The sequence below is a fragment of the Coregonus clupeaformis genome, unplaced genomic scaffold (assembly GCF_020615455.1).
Source record: "Coregonus clupeaformis isolate EN_2021a unplaced genomic scaffold, ASM2061545v1 scaf0860, whole genome shotgun sequence".
NCBI classification, from domain to species: domain Eukaryota; kingdom Metazoa; phylum Chordata; class Actinopteri; order Salmoniformes; family Salmonidae; genus Coregonus; species Coregonus clupeaformis.
In genome coordinates this window covers 138,133-156,902 of record NW_025534314.1, presented here as the reverse complement: position 1 = coordinate 156,902, position 18,770 = coordinate 138,133, and the positions used below count along the sequence as shown (strand labels likewise).

The 18,770-nt window shown below is 52.7% G+C and overlaps 1 protein-coding gene across 2 annotated transcripts in view; it reads left to right on the top strand.

Moving 5' to 3' along the window:
• Window positions 1-587: 587 nt before the first annotated feature.
• mrpl2 (mitochondrial ribosomal protein L2) overlaps window positions 588-18,770 on the top strand; it is a 41,772-nt gene continuing 23,589 nt past the window's right edge. Inside the window, exons 1-4 of one of the 2 annotated variants that reach the window (XM_041871144.2) lie at window positions 588-681; window positions 4,148-4,242; window positions 7,516-7,837; window positions 8,690-8,831. In XM_041871144.2, the coding sequence (XP_041727078.1) occupies window positions 4,171-4,242; window positions 7,516-7,837; window positions 8,690-8,831 (536 nt within the window). In that variant the 5' untranslated portion in view covers window positions 588-681; window positions 4,148-4,170. Of the gene's footprint in view, window positions 682-4,147; window positions 4,243-7,481; window positions 7,838-8,689; window positions 8,832-18,770 lie in introns of those variants that run through there. The other variant, XM_041871145.2, reaches the window with a different exon arrangement.

Sequence of the window (18,770 nt, the reverse complement as noted above, 5' to 3'; positions counted from 1 at the left end):
ATGGTTTGGGATGAGTCGGACGGCAGAGTGAAGGAAAAGCAGCCAACAAGTGCTCAGCATATATGGGAACTCCTTCAAAACGGTTGGAAAAGCATTCCTCATGAAGCTGGTTGAGAGAATGCCAAGAGTGTGCAAAGCTGTCATCAAGGCAAAAGGTGTCTATTTGAAGAATCTCAAATATAAAATATATTTTGATTTGTTTAACACTTTTTTGGTTACTGCATGATTCCATATGTGTTATTACATAGCTTTGATGTCTTCACTATTATTCTACAATGTAGAAAATAGTAAAAAATAAAGAAAAACCCTTGAATGAGTAGGTGTGTCCAAACTTTTGACTGGTAGTGTATAAATATTCATCATTGTCTTAGACCACCAGCTCCATTAAAACTAGTCAAACTAGACAGTAAAACTAGTCAGTAAACATGCATAAATGTCTTTAGGTCTCATTTTTCCACCTTTACTGCAATATATGTTTTATTTGATCGTTCAATACCCCGCCCAGCTGGTGGGGGTAATGCACCATTAACATTGCATGCCAACCGCTGTTAAATCCCATCGAAGAAGAAGAACGAACACCACAGAAGAAGAAGAAGCTTCTGACGTCAAATATGTGCGACCCAACGTGTTAGCTGAAGGACAAGCAGAATCGAGTGGAGTGGTCGCACGAAATAACTTCAGGTGGCTATGTAGCTCATTAAATTCACGACTTTCAGCAATGAATGCCCAAATTAATACTGTATTTACATTGACGCTACGGGCTACGTCGTTAGCTACGAGATTCACACAGTAGGCAGCGTTAGCTAGCTAACGTTATCACAAGCAGACAGAACAATTGGTCCGTTATTAGCTAGTTACGATAACTTATCAAATTAGCTAGACATAGCTTGATACATTATATTGTATAAACATGCTATTCACGTTTAAGAGTTGAAGATGTATACTGTAGGTTACTGCTCAGAACGTCGTATCAGTTCGCTAGCTAGCTAACTAGCCGAGTCTAAATTTATAGCTAGTAATTTACAGCAGGGTTTCCCAAACTCGGTCCTAGCCCGGTGTTGTCTAGCCCATAAGAAGCTTGTTGCTGCTCTGTCATTCAACCTGGTTATTTGACTGACACCTGATTAGGTCATTCAACCTAGTAACATGACTGATCTTGTTGTAGGTAGTTAACATATTAATTCAACCTAATAAAGTGACAGATTGTTGTAGTTACAGGGCTGGATTAGGGCACCAGATTGAGGCGGTATTTTCTGAGCTAAACTGACCAAGACGCACCTCTAACTAGGGGTGGGCGATATATCAAATTAATTTGAATTGTTTTTGCGCGTCATTCAAAATGCCAGTATTGCAGAATCAAGTTTTTATGAGCGTTTATGTCCACTTGTTCTAATGTTGACTTTTTGGTCACATCTCGTTCGCTCCTTCTGTGCTGTGCACCTTCCCATTTACACCAGAGATCTGTATATAATGATGAGATGATCATGTTTACGCCCTAACAATGGGAGTTGTCCCAAAGGCGGGAATACAGCCGACAAGTTTAGGTTCAAAATAAGAGCATAGAAACGCATTGGGTTTATTTTGGACAGATTTTGGCGAGAGTGAAACCTTTTGCTTTGCCTCTTTCTCCCAAGCCCCTCCCCCTCACAACAACAAAGATGAGAGCTCACTTCTTCCTCTCTGACAAATGGTTTCAACTCGCTATTTGAGGTTTGGTCCAACAGAATCGGTAAAATGGACACCGAAACACATGGAGACATTATTTTGCTGTAATAGAGGAGGAGTTAACCTTTCGAACCATACCCTGTTTATGTTTCAACTCCTCAGATTTCGAGCAGAGCAGACACTACTAAAACGGATGTACCAATTTTCTGGAAAATTAATGCTCAGTTGGTCGCGCCCGCATTACGGTATCGCTAGCAGCATTTTTGTCAAATAAAGATTGTTATACTAGCTGTTTAGTCTGTTTTTATAAATGTGCAATAAGCAGAAAACTATTATATAAGGAATTGGCAACTCGTTCTCATTCTGAGAAATAAGGTAGGCCACTTCATTTCAACATCTGATCAAAGTGGACAGGCTAACATGCGGTTCAATAGTTGGAGACGGACAGAAGGTTGTGTTCATAACAATTCAACCGTTTTTCCTTGTTAGCTGTATTCAGAGCTTGTGAAATTATACCTAGATCCAAGTTGGCTAAATTTGAAACATAAATATTAGCTGGCTTCTCACTAGCGCTTGTGTTTGTGCTTGAGAGATTGTTTATGAGACCGGTGTTAATTTTCTATAATGCCTGCTACATTATTAGTGAATGTGCATTATGCATGGTTCTGGTTAGAAATTTTTATTTTTATTTTTTGTCATTTTAGCAGACACTCTTATCCAGAGAGACTTACAGTTAGTGAGTGCATACATTTTCATACTGGCCCCCCGTGGGAGACGAACCCACAACCCTGGCGTTGCAAGCGCCATGCTCTACCAATTGAGCTACAGGGTTACAAAAACGTTATTGCAAAAAAAGCAGGTACAACTATTTTGATAAAATAATTACATTATTAGTGGGTATTATGGTTGTGGAAGGCATATATTCAGCCTAGGTATAATTTCACAAACTCTGAATTCATTAGATTATTGCTGACTGTTTGAAATGCAGTGTATTTGACCTTTTAATTGTACAACAAAGCTTATTTAGAGAACATTTAAAAAATCGAGATGTATATTGTCAATCGCCCATGAGTTTGAAAAAATTGAGATATGAGTTTCAGTCCGTATCGCCCAGCCCTAGCTCCAACACATAATTCTGCCCCAAAACAATGAAAACTTCTCTGACCCAGTGGCATATGGGCTATTTACGTGAGCACTGATGCCGCCCATGATAAGCAGTGCCTACCCATGATAAGCAGTGCCTACTTTGCCAAAATATTTATGTTGTTATTGCGCTGTTTCCTCCCGCATGCTGTTGGAAGACCAAATAAGCTAAAGTAATATGAAGATTGGGACACACGTGATGCTTCATGATAATCATAGATGGATTTAATGTGAGCGTTTCTAGCATTAACACAAATGACTAACATGAACACGTTCATTGAACATTTGGCAATGTGAAACCAACCAGACCAAATGGGGAAAAAAGGCAATATAACAAATAATCAAACTCTGATTCGAACAGTGTGTGTACTGGGGGACTGTATAGCTCAGAACTGAGTGAAAACGCCTGTAGCATGTTAACAAACACCATCTCCTGAAAACAGAAGTCAAAATATAGTTGACATTATTTAATGAACTTACTCACGACTGCTGTGTGGGAGTGTCCCACCATCTCTGTGGGCTATATGTTCATGAGTCAGGACTATGGGTTAATAAAGACTGTGACTATGTTCATGAGTCAGGACTATGGGTTAATAAAGACTGTGACTATGTTCATGAGTCAGGACTATGGGTTAATAAAGACTGTGACTATGTTCATGAGTCAGGACTATGGGTTAATAAAGACTGTGACTATGTTCATGAGTCAGGACTATGGGTTAATAAAGACTGTGACTATGTTCATGAGTCAGGACTATGGGTTAATAAAGACTGTGACTATGTTCATGAGTCAGGACTATGGGTTAATAAAGACTGTGACTATGTTCATGAGTCAGGACTATGGGTTAATAAAGACTGTGACTATGTTCATGAGTCAGGACTATGGGTTAATAAAGACTGTGACTATGTTCATGAGTCAGGACTATGGGTTAATAAAGACTGTGACTATGTTCATGAGTCAGGACTATGGGTTAATAAAGACTGTGACTATGTTCATGAGTCAGGACTATGGGTTAATAAAGACTGTGACTATGTTCATGAGTCAGGACTATGGGCTAATAAAGACTGTGACTATGTTCATGAGTCAGGACTATGGGTTAATAAAGACTGTGACTGCCTGGTTTACAAACGGAACCACGTGGATGGGTATTCATGAAATTGCATTGCGGGCTGACAATAGGCTACACTAGTCTAGATTTGTGTGGCAGGATGTTTTATTTTTTGGTCTCGCCTAGGGAGGCAGAACGGTCAGGACCGGGCCAGTGTAGCTAGCTAACATTATTAATTCATTCAACCCGGTCTAGGATTCAACCTAATGATGTGAATGTTATTCATCCATCAGGGTTTCTTCTGGACATTGTCGTCATGGCGGTATCATCACTATCGCGGGCTCTGCGCTCGCTGTCCTTCTCCCGGCCGGCTCTATTACCTACCCAGGTAGGCTCTAGTCAAACGGATATCGGTTATAGATATGTACTGTTTGCGCTATATATGATATGTGTTGACCAGCTGACTCCTATGAATGTTTAGACAGTAGGACAGCGCATAGTCAGGCAGGACTCAGGCCAGATATATATATATATATATATATATCATACATACATACATACAGCTGCGGAAAGAATTAAGAGACCACTGCAAAATTATCAGTTTCTCTGGTTTGACTATTTATAGGTATGTGTTTGGGTAAAAAAAAACATTTTTATTTTATAAACTACTGACAACATTTCTCCCAAATTCCAAATAAAAATATTGTCATTTAGAGCATTTATTTGCAGAAAATGACAACTGGTCAAAATAACAAAAAATATGCAGTGTTGTCAGACCTCGAATAATGCAAAGAAAATAAGTTAATGTTCATTTTTAAACAACACAATAGCAATGTTTTAACTTAGGAAGACTTCAGAAATCAATATTTGTTGGAATAACCCTGATTTTCAATCACAGCTTTCATGCGTCTTGGCATGCTCTCCCCCAGTCTTTCACATTGATGTTGGGTGACTTTATGCCACTCCTTGCGCAAAAATTCAAGCAGCTCGGCTTTGTTTGATGGCTTGTCACCATCCATCTTACTCTTGATCACATTCCAGAAGTTTTCAATGGGGTTCAGGTCTGGAGATTGGGCTGGCCATGACATGGTCTTGATCTGGTGGTCCTCCATCCACACCTTGATTGACCTGGCTGTGTGGCATGGCACATTGTCCTACTGGAAAAACCAATCCTCCGAGTTGGGGAATAATGTCAGAGCAAAAGAAAGCAAGTTTTCTTCCAGGACAACCTTGTACGTGGCTTGATTCATGCGTCCTTCACAAAGACAAATCTGCCCGATTCTAGCCTTGCTGAAGCACCCCCAGATCATCACCGATCCTCCACCAAATTTCACAGTGGGTGCGAGACACTGGCTTGTAGGCCTCTCCAGGTCTCCGTCTAACCATTAGACGACCAGGTGTTGGGCAAAGCTGAAAATTGGACTCATCAGAGAAGATGACTTTACTCCAGTCCTCTACGGTCCAATCCTTATGGTCTTTTGCAAACCTCAGCCTGGCTCTTCTTTGCTTCTCATTGATGAAGGGCTTTTTTCTAGCTTTGCACGACTTCAGCCCTGCTTCTAGGAGCCTGTTTCGAACCGTCCTCGCCGTGCACTTCATCCCAGCTGCCGTTTGCCATTCTTTTTGTAGGTCACTTGATGTCATCCTACGGTTGTTGAGTGACATTCGAATGAGTTGGCGGTCATCCCGGTCCGTAGAGAGTCGTTTTCGCCCTCTGCCGGTCTGTAGCTTTGTTGTCCCCAATGTCTGCTGCTTGACCTTGTTCTTATGAACCACCGTCTTTGAAATGTTAAGGATGGAAGCAACCTGACGCTCACTGTATCCCTCTGCCAGTAAAGCCAGAATTGAACCTTTATTTTCCTCACTCAAAACGTTCCTTTTCAACTCTTTTGGCATGGTCAATAGTTATTTTTTGATTAATATTACTTTTGAGGTACTATTAGCACTGTTTTTGCCATCCAGCTGGTCCTATTGCAAGAGGATAGTGATGACCACAGCAGTGGTTTTTATACTTTTCCTCGTTAAATAAGATTTGGTTCATGTGATCACCTAATCAGTACCTAATTCAGTAGAATGAGGTGTGCCTGTGTTGGAATTCAACAGACACTGGAATGGAATGGGTGTCATACATGTAGAGATGCTGATTTAAGAGATGTGCAGTGGTCTCTTCATTTTTCCACAGCTGTATATAAGTCAGTGTATTCAGACCCCTTGGCTTTTTCCACATTTTGTTACGTTACAGCCTTATTCTAAAATTGATTCAATTGTTTTTCCCCTTCATCAATCTACACACAATACCCCAAAATGAAAAAGCAAAAACTGATTTTTAGAAATTTTTGCAAATATATTACAAATAAAAAACAGATCACATTTACGTAAGTATTCAGACCCTTTACTCCGTACTTTGTTGAAGCACCTTTGGCAGCGATTACAGCCTTGAGTCTTCTTGGGTATGACGCTACAAGCTTGGCACACCTGTATATGGGGAGTTTCTCCCATTCTTCTCTGCAGATCCTCTCAAGCTCTGTCAGGTTGGATGGGGAGCGTTGCTGCACAGCTATTTTCAGGTCTCTCCAGAGATGTTCGATCGGGTTCCAGTCCGGGCTCTGGCTGGGCCACTCAAGGACATTCAGAGACTTGTCCTGAAGCCACTCCTGCATTGTCTTGGCAGTGTGGTTAGGTTCATTGCCACCACCATGCTTCACCGTAGGGATGGTGCCAGTTTTCCTCCAGACGTGACGCTTGGCATTCAGGCCAAAGAGTTCAATCTTGGTTTCATCAGACCAGAGAATCTTGTTTCTCATAGTCTGAGAGTCCTTTAGGTGCCTTTTGGCAAACTCCAAGCGGGCTGTCATGTGCCTTTTACTGAGGAGTGGCTTCCGTCTGGCCACTCTACCATAAAGGCCTGATTGGTGGAGTGCTGCAGAGATGGTTGTCCTTCTGGAAGGTTCTCCCATCTCCACAGAGGAACTCTAGAGCTCTGTCAGATTGATCGTTAGGTTCTTGGTCACCTCCCTGACCAAGGCCCTTCTCCCCCGATTGCTCAGTTTGGCCGGGCGGCCTGCTCTAGGAAGAGTATTGGTGGTTCCAAACTTTTTCCATTTAAGAATGATGGAGGCCACTGTGTTCTTGGGGACCTTCAATGCTTTAGACATTTTTTGGTACCCTTCCCCAGATCTGTGCCTCAACACAATCCTGTCTCAGAGCTCAACGGACAATTCCTTCGACCTCATGGCTTGGTTTTTGCTCTGACATGCACTGTCAACTGTGGGACCTTATATAGACAGGTGTGTGCCTTTCCAAATCATGTCCAATCAATTGCATTTTCCAAAGGTGGACTCAAATCAAGTTGTAGAAACATCTCAAGGACGATCAATGGAAACAGGATGCACCTGAGCTCAATTTCAAGTCTCATAGCAAAGGGTCTGAATACTTATGTAAATAAGTTATTTCTGTTTTCTAAAAACCTGTTTTTCGCGTTGTCATTATGGGGTATTGTGTGTAGACTGATGAGGAAAAGCATTTGATCCATTTTAGAAAAAGGCTGTAACGTAACAAAATGTTGAAAAAGTCAAGGGGTCTGAATACTTTCTGAATGGACTGTGTGTGTCTGTGTTATGTTCATAGACAGTAGGACAGACTGTCTGTGTTATGTTCATAGACAGTAGGACAGACTGTGCTCCGGGCCCAGACCAGCTCCATGTTGTCTCCCCCTCTAACCTGCTCTGGGTGGAGAGGCACTGTGCTCCGGGCCCAGACCAGCTCCATGTTGTCTCCCCCTCTAACCTGCTCTGGGTGGAGAGGCACTGTGCTCCGGGCCCAGACCAGCTCCATGTTGTCTCCCGCTCCTCTAACCTGCTCTGGGTGGAGAGGCTTCCTGACTACAACCTGTCTGGAGCAGAACAGAAACACATGGAAACAGAGGGAGAAATACTCCATTAGGCCTATAGGCATGAAGAAGACTGGAGGCAGAGATCACTCAGGTAAGCCTAACCCCTACTCTCTACCCCTAACCCCTACTCTCTACCCCTAACCCCTACTCTCTACCCCTAACCCCTACTCTCTACCCCTACCACTCTCCCCTAACCCTACTCTCTACCCCTAACCCCTACTTCTCTAACCCCTACTCTGCCCTACCTCTTCTACCCTAACCCCTACTTCTCCCCTAACCTCTACTCTCTACCCCTACTCTCTCCCCTAACCCCTACTCTCTACCCCTAACCCTTTATCTCTCCCTAACCCTACTCTCTACCCCTAACCCCTACTTCTACCCCCTAACCCTTTCTCTACCCCTAACCCCTACTTCTACCCCTAACCCCTACTCTCCCCTACCCCTACTTCTACCCCTAACCCCTACTTCTACCCCTAACCCCTACTCTCTACCCCACCCTACTCTCTACCCCTAACCCCTACTCTCTACCCCTAACCCCTCTTCCCCTAACCCCTACTCTCTACCCCTAACCCCTACTCTCTACCCCTAACCCCTACTCTCTACCCCTAACCCCTTATCTCTACCCCTAACCCCTTATCTCTACCCATAGTACACCATCAGACAGACTGATCCTAACACAGTGAGACTGACTGGGACAGACTGATCCTAACACAGTGAGACTGACTGGGACAGACTGATCCTAACACAGTGAGACTGACTGGGACAGACTGATCCTAACACAGTGAGACTGACTGGGACAGACTGATCCTAACACAGTGAGACTGACTGGGACAGACTGATCCTAACACAGTGAGACTGACTGGGACAGACTGATCCTAACACAGTGAGACTGACTGGGACAGACATATCATTGATTGAGCTATATTTCCCAACTGACCTATAGGGAGGGTTCGTACGCATGGCATTGGAGGAGGCCATAAACAGAGATACCGTTGGATTGACTTCCAACGTCTCCGCTATGAACCAGGCAGAGAGGAGCAGACCTTCGAGGAGAGGGTGGTGGAGGTCCGGTATGACCCCTGCAGGTATGAGAATTACTCTTAACCTTACCCTGTTGTTGCCCCCCCACCTCCCACCTTACCCTGTTGCTGCCCCCCCACCTTACCCTGTTGTTGCCCCCCCACCTTACCCTGTTGTTGCCCCCCCACCTTACCCTGTTGTTGCCCCCCCACCTTACCCTGTTGTTGCCCCCCCCACCTTACCCTGTTGTTGCCCCCCACCTTACCCTGTTGTTGCCCCCCACCTTACCCTGTTGTTGCCCCCCCACCTTACCCTGTTGTTGCCCCCCCACCTTACCCTGTTGTTGCCCCCCACCTTACCCTGTTGTTGCCCCCCACCTTACCCTGTTGTTGCCCCCCCACCTTACCCTGTTGTTGCCCCCCACCTTACCCCTGTTGTTGCCCCCCACCTTACCCTGTTGTTGCCCCCACCTTACCCTGTTGTTGCCCCCCCACCTTACCCTGTTGTTGCCCCCCACCTTACCCTGTTGTTGCCCCCCACCTTACCCTGTTGTTGCCCCCCCACCTTACCTTGTTGTTGCCCCCCACCTTACCCTGTTGTTGCCCCCCCACCTTACCCTGTTGTTGCCCCCCACCTTACCCTGTTGTTGCCCCCCCCCCACCTTACCCTGTTGTTGCCCCCCCACCTTACCCTGTTGTTGCCCCCCCACCTTACCCTGTTGTTGCCCCCCCACCTTACCCTGTTGTTGCCCCCCACCTTACCCTGTTGTTGCCCCCCCACCTTACCCTGTTGTTGCCCCCACCTTACCCTGTTGTTGCCCCCCCCACCTTACCCTGTTGTTGCCCCCCACCTTACCCTGTTGTTGCCCCCCCCACCTTACCCTGTTGTTGCCCCCCCCACCTTACCCTGTTGTTGCCCCCCCCACCTTACCCTGTTGTTGCCCCCCCACCTTACCCTGTTGTTGCCCCCTCCCACCTTACCCTGTTGTTGCCCCCCACCTTACCCTGTTGTTGCCCCCCCCACCTTACCCTGTTGTTGCCCCCCACCTTACCCTGTTGTTGCCCCCCCACCTTACCCTGTTGTTGCCCCCCCACCTTACCCTGTTGTTGCCCCCCACCTTACCCTGTTGTTGCCCCCACCTTACCCTGTTGTTGCCCCCCACCTTACCCTGTTGTTGCCCCTCCCACCTTACCCTGTTGTTGCCCCCCCACCTTACCCTGTTGTTGCCCCCCCCCTTACCCTGTTGTTGCCCCCCCACCTTACCCTGTTGTTGCCCCCCCCACCTTACCCTGTTGTTGCCCCCCCACCTTACCCTGTTGTTGCCCCCCCCACCTTACCCTGTTGTTGCCCCCCCCCCCACCTTACCCTGTTGTTGCCCCCCCACCTTACCCTGTTGTTGCCCCCCCCCACCTTACCCTGTTGTTGCCCCCCCACCTTACCCTGTTGTTGCCCCCCCACCTTACCCTGTTGTTGGCCCCCACCTTACCCTGTTGTTGCCCCCCCCACCTTACCCTGTTGTTGCCCCCCACCTTTCCCTGTTGTTGCCCTCCCACCTTACCCTGTTGTTGCCCCCCCACCTTACCCTGTTGTTGGCCCCCCACCTTACCCTGTTGTTGCCCCCCACCTTACCCTGTTGTTGCCCCCCCACCTTACCCTGTTGTTGCCCCCCCACCTTACCCCTGTTGATGCCCCCCACCTTACCCTGTTGTTGCCCCCCACCTTACCCTGTTGTTGTCCCCCCACCTTACCCTGTTGTTGCCCCTCCACCTTACCCTGTTGTTGCCCCCCACCTTACCCTGTTGTTGCCCCCCCACCTTACCCTGTTGTTGCCCCCCACCTTACCCTGTTGTTGCCCCCCACCTTACCCTGTTGTTGCCCCCCACCTTACCCTGTTGTTGCCCCCCCACCTTACCCTGTTGTTGCCCCCACCTTACCCTGTTGTTGCCCCCCCACCTTACCCTGTTGTTGCCCCCCACCTTACCCTGTTGTTGCCCCCCACCTTACCCTGTTGTTGCCCCCCACCTTACCCTGTTGTTGCCCCCACCTTACCCTGTTGTTGCCCCCCACCTTACCCTGTTGTTGCCCCCCACCTTACCCTGTTGTTGCCCCCCACCTTACCCTGTTGTTGCCCCCCACCTTACCCTGTTGTTGCCCCCCCACCTTACCCTGTTGTTGCCCCCACCTTACCCTGTTGTTGTCCCCCACCTTACCCTGTTGTTGCCCCCCCACCTTACCCTGTTGTTGCCTCCCACCTTACCCTGTTGTTGCCCCCCACCTTACCCTGTTGTTGCCCCCCCACCTTACCCTGTTGTTGCCCCCACCTTACCCTGTTGTTGCCTCCCCACCTTACCCTGTTGTTGGCCCCCCACCTTACCCTGTTGTTGCCCCCCACCTTACCCTGTTGTTGCCCCCCCACCTTACCCTGTTGTTGCCCCCCACCTTACCCTGTTGTTGCCCCCCACCTTACCCCTGTTGTTGTCCCCCCTACCTTACCCTGTTGTTGCCCCCCCACCTTACCCTGTTGTTGCCCCCCCACCTTACCCTGTTGTTGCCTCCCCACCTTACCCTGTTGTTGCCCCCACCTTACCCTGTTGTTGCCCCCCACCTTACCCTGTTGTTGCCCCCCCACCTTACCCTGTTGTTGCCCCCACCTTACCCTGTTGTTGTCCCCCCCACCTTACCCTGTTGTTGCCCCCCACCTTACCCTGTTGTTGCCCCCCCACCTTACCCTGTTGTTGCCCCCACCTTACCCTGTTGTTGTTCCCCCCACCTTACCCTGTTGTTGCCCCCCACCTTACCCTGTTGTTGCCCCCCACCTTACCCTGTTGTTGCCCCCCCCACCTTACCCTGTTGTTGCCCCCCACCTTACCCTGTTGTTGCCCCCCACCTTACCCTGTTGTTGCCCCCCCACCTTACCCTGTTGTTGCCCCCCCACCTTACCCTGTTGTTGCCCCCCACCTTACCCTGTTGTTGGCCCCCCACCTTACCCTGTTGTTGCCCCCCCACCTTACCCTGTTGTTGCCCCCCACCTTACCCTGTTGTTGCCCCCCCACCTTACCCTGTTGTTGCCCCCCACCTTACCCTGTTGTTGCCCCCCACCTTACCCTGTTGTTGCCCCCCACCTTACCCTGTTGTTGCCCCCCCACCTTACCCTGTTGTTGTCCCCCCACCTTACCCTGTTGTTGCCCCCCCACCTTACCCTGTTGTTGCCCCCCCACCTTACCCTGTTGTTGCCCCCCACCTTACCCTGTTGTTGCCCCCCACCTTACCCTGTTGTTGCCCCCCACCTTACCCTGTTGTTGCCCCCCACCTTACCCTGTTGTTGCCCCCCACCTTACCCTGTTGTTGTTGCCCCCCACCTTACCCTGTTGTTGTCCCCCACCTTACCCTGTTGTTGCCCCCCACCTTACCCTGTTGTTGCCCCCCCACCTTACCCTGTTGTTGCCCCCCACCTTACCCTGTTGTTGCCCCCCACCTTACCCTGTTGTTGTCCCCCACCTTACCCTGTTGTTGTCCCCCCACCTTACCCTGTTGTTGCCCCCCCACCTTACCCTGTTGTTGCCCCCCACCTTACCCTGTTGTTGCCCCCCACCTTACCCTGTTGATTCCCCCACCTCCTGTTGTCCCCCCCACCTTACCCTGTTGTTGCCCCCACCTTACCCTGTTGTTGCCCCCCACCTTACCCTGTTGTTGCCCCCCACCTTACCCTCCTGTTGTTGCCCCCCACCTTACCCTGTTGTTGCCCCCCACCTTACCCCTGTTGTTGCCCCCACCTTACCCTGTTGTTGCCCCCCCACCTTCACCCCTGTTGTTGCCCCCCACCTTACCCTGTTGTTGCCCCCCACCTTACCCTGTTGTTGCCCCCCACCTTACCCTGTTGTTGCCCCCCCACCTTACCCTGTTGTTGCCCCCACCTTACCCTGTTGTTGCCCCCCACCTTACCCTGTTGTTGCCCCCCACCTTACCCTGTTGTTGCCCCCCACCTTACCCTGTTGTTGCCCCCCACCTTACCCTGTTGTTGCCCCCCACCTTACCCTGTTGTTGCCCCCCACCTTACCCTGTTGTTGCCCCCACCTTACCCTGTTGTTGCCCCCCCCACCTTACCCTGTTGTTGCCCCCCCACCTTACCCTGTTGTTGCCCCCCCACCTTACCCTGTTGTTGCCCCCCCACCTTACCCTGTTGTTGCCCCCCCACCTTACCCTGTTGTTGCCCCCCCACCTTACCCTGTTGTTGCCCCCCACCTTACCCTGTTGTTGCCCCCCCACCTTACCCTGTTGTTGCCCCCACCTTACCCTGTTGTTGCCCCCCCACCTTACCCTGTTGTTGCCCCCCACCTTACCCTGTTGTTGCCCCCCCACCTTACCCTGTTGTTGCCCCCCCCACCTTACCCTGTTGTTGCCCCCCACCTTACCCTGTTGTTGCCCCCACCTTACCCTGTTGTTGCCCCCACCTTACCCTGTTGTTGTCCCCCACCTTACCCTGTTGTTGCCCCCCCACCTACCCTGTTGTTGCCCCCCACCTTACCCTGTTGTTGCCCCCCACCTTACCCTGTTGTTGCCCCCCCACCTTACCCTGTTGTTGCCCCCACCTTACCCTGTTGTTGCCCCCCACCTTACCCTGTTGTTGCCCCCCACCTTACCCTGTTGTTGCCCCCCACCTTACCCTGTTGTTGCCCCCCCACCTTACCCTGTTGTTGCCCCCCCACCTTACCCTGTTGTTGCCCCCCACCTTACCCTGTTGATGTCTCCCACCTTACCCTGTTGTTGCCCCCCCACCTTACCCTGTTGTTGTCCCCCCACCTTACCCTGTTGTTGCCCCCACCTTACCCTGTTGTTGCCCCCCCACCTTACCCTGTTGTTGCCCCCCACCTTACCCTGTTGTTGCCCCCCACCTTACCCTGTTGTTGCCCCCCACCTTACCCTGTTGTTGCCCCCCCACCTTACCCTGTTGTTGCCCCCCACCTTACCCTGTTGTTGCCCCCCACCTTACCCTGTTGTTGCCCCCCCACCTTACCCTGTTGTTGCCCCCCCCACCTTACCCTGTTGTTGCCCCCCACCTTACCCTGTTGTTGCCCCCCACCTTACCCTGTTGTTGCCCCCCACCTTACCCTGTTGTTGCCCCCCACCTTACCCTGTTGTTGCCCCCCCACCTTACCCTGTTGTTGCCCCCCCACCTTACCCTGTTGTTGCCCCCCACCTTACCCTGTTGTTGCCCCCCCCCACCTTACCCTGTTGTTGCCCCCCACCTTACCCTGTTGTTGCCCCCCACCTTACCCTGTTGTTGCCCCCCACCTTACCCTGTTGTTGCCCCCCACCTTACCCTGTTGTTGCCCCCCACCTTACCCTGTTGTTGCCCCCCCACCTTACCCCTGTTGTTGCCCCGCCCCTTTACCTACCCTGTTGTTGCCCCCCACCTTACCCTGTTGTTGCCCCCCCACCTTACCCCTGTTGTTGCCCCCCACCTTACCCTGTTGTTGCCCCCACCTTACCCTGTTGTTGCCCCCCACCTTACCCTGTTGTTGCCCCCCCACCTTACCCTGTTGTTGCCCCCCACCTTACCCTGTTGTTGCCCCCCACCTTACCCTGTTGTTGCCCCCCACCTTACCCTGTTGTTCCCCCCCACCTTACCCTGTTGTTGTCCCCCACCTTACCCCTGTTGTTGCCCCCCACCTTACCCTGTTGTTGCCCCCCACCTTACCCTGTTGTTGCCCCCCACCTTACCCTGTTGTTGCCCCCCACCTTACCCTGTTGTTGCCCCCACCTTACCCTGTTGTTGCCCCCCACCTTACCCTGTTGTTGCCCCCCACCTTACCCTGTTGTTGCCCCCCACCTTACCCTGTTGTTGCCCCCACCTTACCTGTTGTTGCCCCCCCACCCACCTTACCCTGTTGTTGCCCCCCACCTTACCTGTTGTTGCCCCCCCACCTTACCCTGTTGTTGCCCCCCACCTTACCCTGTTGTTGCCCCCCACCTTACCCTGTTGTTGCCCCCACCTTACCCTGTTGTTGCCCCCCCACCTTACCCTGTTGTTGCCCCCCACCTTACCCTGTTGTTGCCCCCCACCTTACCCTGTTGTTGCCCCCCACCTTACCCTGTTGTTGCCCCCCACCTTACCCTGTTGCTGCCCCCCACCTTACCCTGTTGTTGCCCCCCCCACCTTACCCTGTTGTTGCCCCCCCACCTTACCCTGTTGTTGCCCCCCACCTTACCCTGTTGTTGCCCCCCACCTTACCCTGTTGATGCCCCCCCCACCTTACCCTGTTGTTGCCCCCCCACCTTACCCTGTTGTTGCCCCCCACCTTACCCTGTTGTTGCCCCCCACCTTACCCTGTTGTTGCCCCCCCACCTTACCCTGTTGTTGCCCCCCACCTTACCCTGTTGTTGCCCCCACCTTACCCTGTTGTTGCCCCCCACCTTACCCTGTTGTTGCCCCCCCACCTTACCCTGTTGTTGCCCCCCCACCTTACCCTGTTGTTGCCCCCCCACCTACCCCTGTTGTTCCCCCACCTTACCCTGTTGTTGCCCCCCACCTTACCCTGTTGTTGCTCCCCACCTTACCCTGTTGCCCCCCACCTTACCCTGTTGTTGCCCCCCCACCTTACCCTGTTGTTGCCCCCCACCTTACCCTGTTGATGCCCTCCCCACCTTACCCTGTTGTTGCCCCCCACCTTACCCTGTTGTTGCCCCCCCCACCTTACCCCTGTTGTTGCCCCCCACCTTACCCTGTTGTTGCCCCCCACCTTACCCTGTTGATGCCCCCCCACCTTACCCTGTTGTTGCCCCCCCCACCTTACCCTGTTGATGCCCCCCCACCTTACCCTGTTGTTGCCCCCCACCTTACCCTGTTGTTGCCCCCCACCTTACCCTGTTGATGCCCCCCCACCTTACCCTGTTGTTGCCCCCCACCTTACCCTGTTGATGCCCCCCACCTTACCCTGTTGTTGCCCCCCCCACCTTACCCTGTTGATGCCCCCCCACCTTACCCTGTTGTTGCCCCCCCACCTTACCCTGTTGTTGCCCCCACCTTACCCTGTTGTTGCCCCCCCACCTTACCCTGTTGTTGCCCCCCCCACCTTACCCTGTTGTTGCCCCCCCACCTTACCCTGTTGTTGCCCCCACCTTACCCTGTTGTTGCCCCCCCACCTTACCCTGTTGTTGCCCCCCACCTTACCCTGTTGTTGCCCCCCACCTTACCCTGTTGTTGCCCCCCCCCTTACCCTGTTGTTGCCCCCCCACCTTACCCTGTTGTTGCCCCCCCACCTTACCCTGTTGCTGCCCCCCACCTTACCCTGTTGTTGCCCCCCCACCTTACCCTGTTGATGTCTCCCACCTTACCCTGTTGTTGCCCCCCCACCTTACCCTGTTGTTGCCCCCCACCTTACCCTGTTGTTGCCCCCCCACCTTACCCTGTTGTTGCCCCCCACCTTACCCTGTTGATGCCCCCCACCTTACCCTGTTGTTGCCCCCCACCTTACCCTGTTGATGCCCCCCCACCTTACCCTGTTGTTGCCCCCCACCTTACCCTGTTGATGTCTCCCACCTTACCCTGTTGTTGCCCCCCCCACCTTACCCTGTTGTTGCCCCCCACCTTACCCTGTTGTTGCCCCCCACCTTACCCTGTTGTTGCCCCCCCACCTTACCCTGTTGTTGCCCCCACCTTACCCTGTTGTTGCCCCCCCACCTTACCCTGTTGTTGCCCCCCACCTTACCCTGTTGATGCCCCCACCTTACCCTGTTGATGCCCCCCACCTTACCCTGTTGTTGCCCCCCACCTTACCCTGTTGTTGCCCCCCACCTTACCCTGTTGTTGCTCCCCCACCTTACCCTGTTGTTGCCCCCCCCACCTTACCCTGTTGTTGCCCCCCCCACCTTACCCTGTTGTTGCCCCCCACCTTACCCTGTTGTTGCCCCCCACCTTACCCTGTTGTTGCCCCCACCTTACCCTGTTGTTGCCCCCCACCTTACCCTGTTGTTGCCCCCCCACCTTACCCTGTTGATGCCCCCCACCTTACCCTGTTGTTGCCCCCACCTTACCCTGTTGTTGCCCCCCCACCTTACCCTGTTGTTGCCCCCCACCTTACCCTGTTGTTGCCCCCCACCTTACCCTGTTGATGCCCCCCCCACCTTACCCTGTTGTTGCCCCCCACCTTACCCTGTTGTTGCCCCCCACCTTACCCTGTTGTTGCCCCCCCACCTTACCCTGTTGTTGCCCCCCCACCTTACCCTGTTGTTGCCCCCCACCTTACCCTGTTGTTGCCCCCCCACCTTACCCTGTTGTTGCCCCCCCCACCTTACCCTGTTGTTGCCCCCCACCTTACCCTGTTGTTGCCCCCCACCTTACCCTGTTGTTGCCCCCCCACCTTACCCTGTTGTTGCCCCCCCACCTTACCCTGTTGTTGCCCCCCACCTTACCCTGTTGTTGCCCCCCCACCTTACCCTGTTGTTGCCCCCCACCTTACCCTGTTGTTGCCCCCCACCTTACCCTGTTGTTGCCCCCCCACCTTACCCTGTTGATGCCCCCCACCTTACCCTGTTGTTGCCCCCCCCACCTTACCCTGTTGTTGGCCCCCACCTTACCCTGTTGTTGCCCCCCCACCTTACTCCTGTTGTTGCCCCCCACCTTACTCCTGTTGTTGCCCCCCCACCTTACCCTGTTGTTGCCCCCCACCTTACCCTGTTGTTGCCCCCCCCACCTTACCCTGTTGTTGCCCCCCACCTTACCCTGTTGTTGCCCCCCCACCTTACCCTGTTGTTGCCCCCCACCTTACCCTGTTGTTGCCCCCCCCATCTACCCCTGTTGTTGCTTCCCCCACCTTACCCTGTTGTTGCCCCCCCCACCTTACCCCTGTTGTTGCCCCCCCCACCTTACCCTGTTGTTGCCCCCCACCTTACCCTGTTGTTGCCCCCCACCTTACCCTGTTGTTGCCCCCCCACCTTACCCTGTTGTTGCCCCCCACCTTACCCTGTTGTTGCCCCCCCACCTTACCCCTGTTGTTGCCCCCACCTTACCCTGTTGTTGCCCCCCACCTTACCCTGTTGTTGCCCCCCACCTTACCCTGTTGTTGCCCCCCACCTTACCCTGTTGTTGCCCCCCCACCTTACCCTGTTGTTGCCCCCACCTTACCCTGTTGTTGCCCCCCCACTTACCCTGTTGTTGCCCCCCACCTTACCCTGTTGTTGCCCCCCACCTTACCCTGTTGTTGCCCCCCCACCTTACCCTGTTGTTGCCCCCCCCTCCTGTTGTTCTCCCACCTTACCCTGTTGTTGCCCCCCACCTTACCCTGTTGTTGCCCCCCCACCTTACCCTGTTGTTGCCCCCCACCTTACCCTGTTGTTGCCCCCCCACCTTACCCTGTTGTTGCCCCCCACCTTACCCTGTTGTTGCCCCCCACCTTACCCTGTTGTTGCCCCCCACCTTACCCTGTTGTTGCCCCCCCACCTTACCCTGTTGTTGGCCCCCCACCTTACCCTGTTGTTGGCCCCCCACCTTACCCTGTTGCTGCCCCCCCACCTTACCCTGTTGTTGGCCCCCCACCTTACTCCTGTTGTTGCCCCCACCTTACCCTGTTGTTGCCTTCCCCACCTTACCCTGTTGTTGCCCCCCCCACCTTACCCTGTTGATGCCCCCCCCACCTTACCCTGTTGTTGGCCCCCCCCACTTTACCCCTGTTGTTGCCCCCCCCACCTTACCCTGTTGTTGCCCCCCACCTTACCCTGTTGTTGCCCCCCACCTTACCCTGTTGTTGCCCCCCACCTTACTCCTGTTGTTGTCCCCCCCACCTTACCCTGTTGTTGCCCCCACCTTACCCTGTTGTTGCCCCCACCTTACCCTGTTGTTGCCGCTCACCTTACCCTGTTGTTGCCCCCCACCTTACCCTGTTGTTGCCCCCCCCACCTTACCCTGTTGTTGCCCCCCACCTTACCCTGTTGTTGCCCCCCCACCTTACCCTGTTGTTGCCCCCCACCTTACCCTGTTGTTGCCCCCCCACCTTACCCTGTTGTTG